The 10,186-nt window shown below is 44.5% G+C and overlaps 1 protein-coding gene across 1 annotated transcript in view; it reads left to right on the top strand.

The window, feature by feature from the left end:
* RBP2 (retinol binding protein 2, cellular) overlaps positions 1–7,114 on the top strand; it is a gene marked incomplete at its 5' end in the record, with an annotated part of 12,966 nt that extends 5,852 nt beyond the window's left edge. The window contains 2 exons of the mRNA XM_008593173.1: positions 5,417–5,518; positions 7,064–7,114. Coding sequence (XP_008591395.1) covers positions 5,417–5,518; positions 7,064–7,114 — 153 coding nt within the window. The remainder of the gene's footprint in view (positions 1–5,416; positions 5,519–7,063) is intronic.
* Between the last annotated feature and the right edge of the window lie 3,072 nt (positions 7,115–10,186).

Below are 10,186 nucleotides of genomic sequence, written 5' to 3' on the forward strand. Positions count from 1 at the left end.
CTCCCAAGTGGTGCACTGTAGCAGTGCGCCACTGGGCCGGCCCAACCTCAGGATCTTTTAAGGCAACTGAGTCTCTTTTTAAAACCTCCTCTGCTACAGGGATAAAGGACACCAACTAAAAGCAAATTGAATTGTGGAATTTTAGTTCATTTAACCATTTTCTTTTTTCTGCTCCTCACTGTTTTACGTAGGAGTAAGGCTGTATAATATTGTAAGTATTACCATGATTCATTGGTAACCAATTTACTTGAGGGTCAGAACAACTCTTAATCTTGTTCCCCAATACGAGTTATTTAAATAAAATATTAAGACAGGACCCCATGCACTAATATTTTCTCCTCCCTTCCTTCCACAAAATTTGTCAAGCCCTTGCTACATGCCAGGGCTGAGGCAGGAGCTAGAGATAAAATGATGGATCAGACCCACTTTCGTCAGGGATCTCAAGCCTCGTGGGGAAGACAGACAAGTAGATGGACAATGAGGACATAGTGTCCATATTGACAGACACGTGTGCACTCTGGTGGGACCACGGAAATGAAGGCAAAGAGGCAGGTAGACTTACCTCAAGATTCTGTTTCAACACAATCATTCAATCACAGATTTATTCAACAATGCTGGTCACAGCGCTGAGGCTGGTGTTGCAGAAATGAACAGCAGATGCAGCCTCTTCCTTCCTGGGACTTACTGTCTGTTGGGGGAGACAGACATCAGTTCAACCACCATGTATTAGGTGTCCATCGTGTGCACTGTGGGAGAGGAGAGAATCAAAGACATACTCCTTGCTTGAATAGAAGATATCAGTCTTTTCTCATTTATTTGGGAGGGAATGCCAGGTCCAAGGTTACTGGTGAGCAACAGAAAATGAGTCTTCCAGACAACATCTCCCTCCCAGAAGTGTGAGGAAAGCTCCTGTGACTTGAGCTTCTGCAAGACCTTCCACGATGTGAGTCTTAGAACAGTCCTGAAGGAAGAGGAAACATTTTTTTCCTCAGAGAACGTGTAGAAATTTATTTTTAAATTAGTTATGGGAATATTAATACATGCAGATGGTTAAAAATTTTCATACAATAAAAAGTGAAATTTTCTTCCCACCCTGGGCCCAAGCCACTCAGCTCCCCCTCAGGGACAATCACTATGAAGAGTTTCTCTTACCTTCTTGCAGAGAACATGTGCAAACATATGCATGCGTGCACACTTCCCCTCCCTGTTTTATGCACATGGCTCTGTTTCTTGCTTTTTTAACTTAAACAATACACTATGGCTGTGTTCTTTCAATGACCGTATAGCAGGGATGAACCGCACCATATTTAACCAGCCACCCACTGACAGAATTTATGAGGCTTCCATTTCTTTGCTGTAATAAACAATGCTGTGATGCACTGGGGAGTGAAGTGAGGAGGAATGAAATTGTACATAAAATATATACTATGGTCAAGGTCAAATATTATTTTAGAAATAAGTAGATTTAACAATCTGTAGAAAACAGTTTTGTACAAAATTAAAAAAAAAAAAAAANTCACACTGTATAAGGAGACTGTACTGTGTGCTCTTTACAAGAGTCGCCTACTGTTCATACTATGCCTCATTTGCTTTGTCATTTGCACGTGCTCTCTCTCTAACAGACACATACTATTTTTCTGAACAATCTGATGCATTACCCCTAAATAATTCAGTGTGTATTTCCTAAGAATTAGGATATTCTCTTATGCAACCACAGTAATCAACCTCTATAAATTTAACATTGATATAGCACCTGTATCTAATTTACCATAAAGAGCTGTTTTTAATGATGTTAACTTTAAACACTGAGATAGGGGAAGTCCTAGTGGGGCCCAACCTCCTTCTTTGACGCTGTGCAAACCTACCCACCCTGGAGTGTTCTCCCCCTCATCCCTTAGCTCAGGAGCAATGGCTTTCCTCATGTGCATCCATTTCCTCAACCTCAGGATCTTTTTTTTTTTTTCCTTTTTTTGTCTTTTTTTGTGTCCGGCAACGGATCACAACCCTCAGTNTCACACTGTATAAGGAGACTGTACTGTGTGCTCTTTACAAGAGTCGCCTACTGTTCATACTTTGCCTCATTTGCTTTGTCATTTGCACGTGCTCTCTCTCTAACAGACACATACTATTTTTCTGAACAATCTGATGCATTGGCCAGGGCTGAGGCAGGAGCTAGAGATAAAATGATGGATCAGACCCACTTTCGTCAGGGATCTCAAGCCTCGTGGGGAAGACAGACAAGTAGATGGACAATGAGGACATAGTGTCCATATTGACAGACATGTGTACACTCTGGTGGGACCACGGAAATGAAGGCAAAGAGGCAGGTAGACTTACCTCAAGATTCTGTTTCAACACAATCATTCAATCACAGATTTATTCAACAATGCTGGTCACAGCGCTGAGGCTGGTGTTGCAGAAATGAACAGCAGATGCAGCCTCTTCCTTCCTGGGACTTACTGTCTGTTGGGGGAGACAGACATCAGTTCAACCACCATGTATTAGGTGTCCATCGTGTGCACTGTGGGAGAGGAGAGAATCAAAGACATACTCCTTGCTTGAATAGAAGATATCAGTCTTTTCTCATTTATTTGGGAGGGAATGCCAGGTCCAAGGTTACTGGTGAGCAACAGAAAATGAGTCTTCCAGACAACATCTCCCTCCCAGAAGTGTGAGGAAAGCTCCTGTGACTTGAGCTTCTGCAAGACCTTCCACGATGTGAGTCTTAGAACAGTCCTGAAGGAAGAGGAAACATTTTTTTCCTCAGAGAACGTGTAGAAATTTATTTTTAAATTAGTTATGGGAATATTAATACATGCAGATGGTTAAAAATTTTCATACAATAAAAAGTGAAATTTTCTTCCCACCCTGGGCCCAAGCCACTCAGCTCCCCCTCAGGGACAATCACTATGAAGAGTTTCTCTTACCTTCTTGCAGAGAACATGTGCAAACATATGCATGCGTGCACACTTCCCCTCCCTGTTTTATGCACATGGCTCTGTTTCTTGCTTTTTTAACTTAAACAATACACTATGGCTGTGTTCTTTCAATGACCGTATAGCAGGGATGAACCGCACCATATTTAACCAGCCACCCACTGACAGAATTTATGAGGCTTCCATTTCTTTGCTGTAATAAACAATGCTGTGATGCACTGGGGAGTGAAGTGAGGAGGAATGAAATTGTACATAAAATATATACTATGGTCAAGGTCAAATATTATTTTAGAAATAAGTAGATTTAACAATCTGTAGAAAACAGTTTTGTACAAAATTAAAAAAAAAAAAAAAACAGACCCAGATGTACAAGGACAGTGGGGAAAAAAGCACAGGTCAGTTTATCACCAACTGGGTTTATAAGATGTAGAGGAAAGTAAATGTCTGGTCCTTAGTGTAACATTATTCATAGAGGCATATTATGGTTTGCACGTACTTGGAAGAAAACCAACTAGCATCAGGGTCATCCTTGAGAAAGGACATCACTGACACAAACTGTGTCTGTCTATTTTCAAACTCTTTGTCTGTTTGCACGTACTTGGAAGAAAACCAACTAGCATCAGGGTCATCCTTGAGAAAGGACATCACAGACACAAACTGTGTCTGTCTATTTTCAAACTCTTTGTCCTTTGACCACCATTGCCTGAGTGGAATGACAAAATCATCTCAGGAGGTACATGCACAAGCCTAATCTGGGCACAGAGATGGCTGGCTCTGTAGGACCACCTAGGAAGTAGTACAGATTATACCAAGGCAGGTATTAGGAGGGATTCCTCTATTACCCAGACCCCAAAGGTCTGTTTGCTCACTGCTCAATAGCCAATAATCGAGAGATAAGAGTTGGTATGAGGAAAGGTAAGCTTAAATCAGGAAGTCGGCAGCCTGGGAAAATGGCAGATTTATGTCTCAAAGACCATCTCCACCTCTCCCAGGTTTAACAAAGGGTTTTCGAGGGGTCTGTAGTGGAAAGCCAATTCATGGTAACCAAGCAGAGACGTGCTGACATGCTTGAGTGTTTCAGATCATCATCAAGGAACTTCCCTGGTGGGAGGTGACTAGGGTCATACTTCATTCTCCATGGGTTCAGTTCCTGTTATTCACAAGTAAGATCAGGTTAGCAAGCTAGTCAAGAATGGCCATCTGGGTTAATAATTTTTCTCTAATTACTTGTATACAATGTGAAAGCAAGAGTCATTGTGTTCTGGCAATTAACTGCAGGCTATGTGGTTTAGGTTACAGGAGAGAACAATTTTTAAATTCAAAGGTTTAACAAAATGTAGTTACTTCTGTTCAGGCTGTTATACCTCCTTCTGGGGAACCTAAGGAGGAGGAGTTTGAGAGGTTGTACAATTTGTAAATATGTGCACAGGGGTTTGAGTCCTCTTGGGGTTCACAGGCTTGTGCCTTTTCTAACCTGCTGATCAGCTTAGTCTGGTTGTTCATCACGGGTCTGCTGCTGCCCCAGTGCTAGTAAACAGTTGGCATCACTGCCTGGAGGAAACCAAGGACGTGGTCCTGGATGAGAAGGCTGGCCCTGGAGCCATCTGGGCAGCCCACTGATTAGTTTGGGAGCTTTCCTGCCTTTATTACTGTCCTACAGTGGACAGTCCTCACAAAGTGATTCCTAGGAAAAAATCCCAGAAGTAAATTTCTAGGTCAAAGAGTATATACAATTTTGTGTTTTGAAAGGTAATATAAAACTGTCCTCTAATAAGATTTATGGAAATTTATATTCTCACCTGTGATATATGGGGGCACCTGCTTCTCCACACCCCCGCCACCTTAGTGTATGATCACACTCTTTGACCTTTGGCCTTTGATGACTTGTATCAGAAAAGCAGTCTTAATTTGCATTTCTCTTATGATGAATGAGATTAAATATCTTTCCTTACGTTTAGAAGCCGTCTGTTGTGGTTTTTATTTCCCTTGTAAGTTGTTGATTCATGTCCTTTGTTGACATGGACTATTAAGTTAATGATCTTTTTCTTATTGATTTACAGAAGCCCTTTATATATACAAGAAAATCAGGTCTTTGCTGATAGGTTATAATTATTTTTCCTGGTTTGTTATTTATCTGTTGACTTTGAGGTATTTTCCCCTTCCAGATATTTTATATTGTTATCAAGTCAAATTTATCATCTTTCCCCCACTAGTTTGAAATGCTATCTTTCTATATGGTAAAAAGGAAGTGCAGAATTCCTTACAAGAGAACAGAGAAAGCCACAGTAAACTGGTTTGGCTGGAATGAAGATTGTATGCGGAAAATGGGATTGGAAAGACCTCCTGTCACTGAGGCCACGGGCTCTGCCCCATGGGCCAGCAGGAGCCGGGCATGGCTGCAAGAATTGCAGCTTTAGGTTCAGGTGTGTTCAGTTCCTCAAGACCATACGTGTGACTTGCCTGGGACCCTGTCATTGCAGACTCTGGTCATCTGGGAAGGCGATGTACTCGTGGGCGTGCAAAAGGGGGAGAAGGAGAACCGAGGCTGGAGGCAGTGGGTTGAGGGGGACAAGCTGTATGTGGTAAGTGCTGGGGTCTGCTCAGCTCCCCTCCACTGTGGTTACACAAACCACCATGGTCACCTAGCCGGCAGCCTTGACAAGAAAAATGTCCCTGCACTCCTCCTCTGAGCACAGCCAAACACGTGTGGTCACACAGTCAGAAAGCCATTCCCATCTGGCTCAGGGGACTCTAGGAAGAAATCTATATGGATGTTTCTGTGAAGGGCTGCAATGAAAAAGTTCAAAATGCTGAGTTAGGAAGCTAAGATCCAAACAGAAGTGTGGGGAACCCGTTAAAGCCTAGCTGGGGAGAAATGTGAGCCACAGAATTAAGATGCCCCAGGGGAGGTGGGGCCAAGGCTTCTCAAGATTTTGGAGGACTGGGAGGGAGAGGGGCGGGTGTGGAGGGAGGGGGCAGCTGGGCCTGGGAACTGCCTCAGGCACTGATCTCTCATCATCAAGTATGTCCCCTTGATCCCAAAATATGTTAGGTTAATTTGGTACTAGAACAGAGCAGTAAGAACAATAGCAGATATCCTTAGCTAAATCATATCTGTCTAGACAGCTTAATTTTTCATTCTTCAATCTTCAAGACAAGTTATGGGTCCACATTCAAATAATGCAAAATCTTTTACTCCTTTATGAATTCAGCCTCTCATTTGTTAAATAAATGGCTCATTCAATGAATGGCTCTTCATTCATTCATTCATTCACATATGCAGTCAGGCAGGTACCTGGCTCCAATATCTGTATTCAGGCTGCCCTGGTGCCCTTCAGAGCCAGGCTTGCTTACCTGAGATCTTTATTTCAGAGGCAATGTCAGCTGGTGATATATGGAAAGCATTAGATGTGTTTTCTATCGACCTGCTCTGGTTTGGATGATGGGTTTTTTAAGTTGTAGTATGATCCTCAATGGTCCCTGTGGCTTAGACAATGGATTCGTCATCAATTGCAGTGATGGTGGTGGTCATCCCCCCACTTATGTTTCCCCTCCTCCTTCCAGGGTCAGTGAGGTGCAGATAAGGCTGGGGCCTCCCTCTGTCTGGATGAAAAGCAGCACCTCGGCAGCTGCACAGGCAGGCCTGGGCAACCCTCCTGCAGCTCACGCCTTGCCATTGCCTGTGCCTCCTCCAGCCAACCTTCTAACTCCAGCAGCCAGAAACCCCCAGGGTGGAGGCACAGCTCACCAGCCAGCATCTTCCCAGGCCCTTACCTTCCAAGCGCTTCTCCACACTAGGTCCTTCCCTTCCTCGTGGGTTTGCTGCCTTTCATAAATTAAGCGATATTGCTCTAATCGTGGGAGTAGGAGAAATTCCACCCAAGAGGATCATTTCTTTGCATCTTTCATTTTTATAGTTGTTCAAGCTCAATTCAAGTGTCAAAATCAAATTCCTGCTAGCTACCTGCAGGGCATGCCAGTTGATTGGGTCTGTGAGATGCACTTTGCCCAGAGTGACTAAGTGTCCTCTTTATTCCAATCTCCCACCCCCAGACACCAAGAGGGCCGAGGGCTGGCAGAAGGAAGGCCTAGCTTGTTAGCCACTCACCCTCTTTCTGATGTCACAGGTGCTGACCTGTGGAGACCAGGTGTGCCGTCAAGTGTTCAAAAAGAAGTGACAGGGCCGAGGGCTGGCAGAAGGAAGGCCTAGCTTGTTAGCCACTCACCCTCTTTCTGATGTCGCAGGTGCTGACCTGTGGAGACCAGGTGTGCCGTCAAGTGTTCAAAAAGAAGTGAAGTCCTCGAGGGAGACCTTCCAAGGACCTGCTCCCTGCATCCTACATAGTGGAGACCCTCTCACTCTTGACAGAGTCCCATGAAGTCATCTGGAGGGGCTTTAAACAGAATGAGCGTGTAACAGTGACAGACATATTCTTCTTCCTTTGAAACCTGGCATTAAATGGAAAAACAAAAATCACTCCTATTCTTTGAAACCCTTTAAGTCTATCTCCCTTTATTTCTAGAGCTGTCACTTTAACATACAGGCAAGAGGTGGCTGCCTGCGTGGTTTTTTTCGCATAGGTTTGTTGCTGTTTATTCATTTATTTTGTTCTGTTTTGTTTCTTTTCTCTTCTTTCGTTGGGGTGGGAGTAGGCTGGTTTACCTAGAAACATTCTCTGGCCAACACTCTATCACCTACTGATTCTTGAACATCCCTCATTTGAGATTCAATTCCTTTGGATAGCAAATTATTTCTCCAGAATTCTATTTTAAGATACATATGCTTTCCAGTTTGCACCTTGCTCTGAGCAGACCAGACAGACCTGCCCTCAAAATGCTTTGGCAGGTCTGCAGCACTAATTGCTCTTGACCCAGGCCAGCCCTCTGCCCCTCGGCCCTGGGCTGCAGAGTGGGTCACCATTCGGCCTTGGTATATGCCTTCACAGTCACTGCCCACACAGAGGGCTGCAGGCTCTGGGGCAAGGAGCCCTGAGTTCAAGTCCTGCCACGCCACTTCTTAGCAGGGTGACCATGGGCACATCCTTTGGCCTTTCTGTCCTTCTTTTCCTCTCCTATAAAATGAAGAAGAGAAAAAAAAAACATCATCTCCTCCACTGGATCACTGTAAGGATTAAGCAATTTATTTATTTTTATTTATTTGTGGTTTTATTGGTGCCTGGCTCACACATCCTTTGGCCTTTCTGTCCTTCTTTTCCTCTCCTATAAAATGAAGAAGAGAAAAAAAATACATCATCTCCTCCACTGGATCACTGTAAGGATTAAGCAATTTATTTATTTTTATTTATTTGTGGTTTTATTGGTGCCTGGCTCATATGGGGATCCAAACACCATGTGACCTTGGTGTTACCAGGTCCATGCTCTCCCAAGTGAACTAACCAGCCAGCCCAGATCAAGCAATTTAATACACACAAAGTGCTTGGAACAGGTCCTGGTGCATGGTAAGGGCTCAGTCCCTGTCAGCTCTGGTCTGTATGCTGAGTTATTCCCTTCATGACCCTGGGCGTCCTGGTGAGCAGATGCTCAAGAGTGATAGGTCAGTACCACCAAGGCCTCCTGGTGCTTTCAGAATGTTACGTTCATTACTCTAAGCAGAACCGTATTTTCCTGCTGGATACACAAATGGAATAGTGCACCTGGAAGGACAGAGTGGTTAATGGGGATGGATTTATGATGGATCATTCACAGGGTCCTGCAGTTCAAAGCTATCTCCTTCAACCATCTGCAGAGGGCCTGCAGTCCCACCATCAGACAAGTATTTCCTTTGAAGAGCAGGTTTATCCCAAGAGGGGTAGCACATAGTGTTAACACACTTCAGAATGATTTGAATGACCAAAACTTTTCACTGATCCTGGGCATCCTAAATGGGGTTGGTGGATGGATAGAAAGGCTGCTATCCAGGGCCAGCCTCAGCTCAAGCACTCTCACCACAGGACCATGCCATGGGCCTCCTGGCAAGCTGTGCTCCCCAACAACCATGCCATGTTTCTGCAGCAAAAAAGCTGGGAAAGTGCCTGGCTAGAGGCTCTGCTGGCTGGGGAACCAGGGGAGGTGGGGTTGGGGGTCCTTCCAGGGACATGGCCCTTTTAGTCAAGTAAGTGAGAGGCACTAGGGAGGGAGGGAGCCTCCTGAGGAGGTGCAGGCCCTGTCTCCTGGGGCAGACGGAAGACTGAGCAGAGGGACTGATGAAGTGGACCCTTTGTCCCCACCTTCCCAGAGCCTCCCCAGGAGCCCCATGCCCCCCTGTTGACACTCCCCCTAGTCTGATCCCTGCTCACTGCAGACTCAAGTGACCTTCTCCTTTTTCCCTTAAGAAAATTCTATTGAATGAAGGTGTATCTGAAGCCCATTGAGGACTAACTGTAAAGTGCTCTGCACAGGTAAGAGGTTAGTATTCATTAGTGACTTTTGATCCTGCATTTTGCAAAGATACTCTAAGGGATGTTAGTCCCCCAAGATTCTGTGAAAAGGTTCTCGGTCAAATGAACTTTAGAAATGTGAACAGCTATATCCCCTTCCTAAAAATTCACAATTAGAATTAGCATTTTGAAAGCTCTGAAAAGTCCTGCAGCAAAGAAGCCCAGTCTGAAACCACGGGATCCCCTTTCACCCAGTAGAGTTCCACTTGCAAGGGGTGTTTTGGAAGCACTGTACTCATTCTGTACATGTGCATACCACTTTTTCAATTATGGATAACAAACAATGTAATTTAAAACTCTCGTTTTTCTAATGGGATATTCTCAGTATATTTTTCTCACAAGTGAAAAGTAAGTGAATGAATTAGTTTACGTAGAGAGTAGGAGAGTCTGTATTCACTCTACTGATAGTTCTTTTTCAAAGAAGATGCATCTGAACTCAAAGTGATAACATTTGAGGTCACATTTGAAAGCAAGGGCAGATATTTTTGGGCCTCCCCTTCATTCCCAACTCACTGTAGATAGGACAGGTCAAGTCACCTGCCTCATATTTCTGGCCTCCAGGGAGTATCATGAGAGAGGTTGGGGTTAGCTACTAACCGGGGGGCCTGTTCTTTAAAGTTAAAAAATACCTGTCCAGATCCAGCCCAGGGAGCGCAGGCACCATCAGAAGCACCCTGGGCTCCTGTCCAGGGCCTCAGCCACGCCCCCTCCCACATTTGCAACCTGGCCAGAGAAAGAGCTAGCCATGGGGCACCCCACCTCCTTTCCCCTCCCCACCCCTTCCCACAGCTCCACATCTTAGAATGTAAAAAA

This window comes from Galeopterus variegatus, unplaced genomic scaffold (assembly GCF_000696425.1).
Source record: "Galeopterus variegatus unplaced genomic scaffold, G_variegatus-3.0.2 Scaffold8823, whole genome shotgun sequence".
NCBI classification, from domain to species: domain Eukaryota; kingdom Metazoa; phylum Chordata; class Mammalia; order Dermoptera; family Cynocephalidae; genus Galeopterus; species Galeopterus variegatus.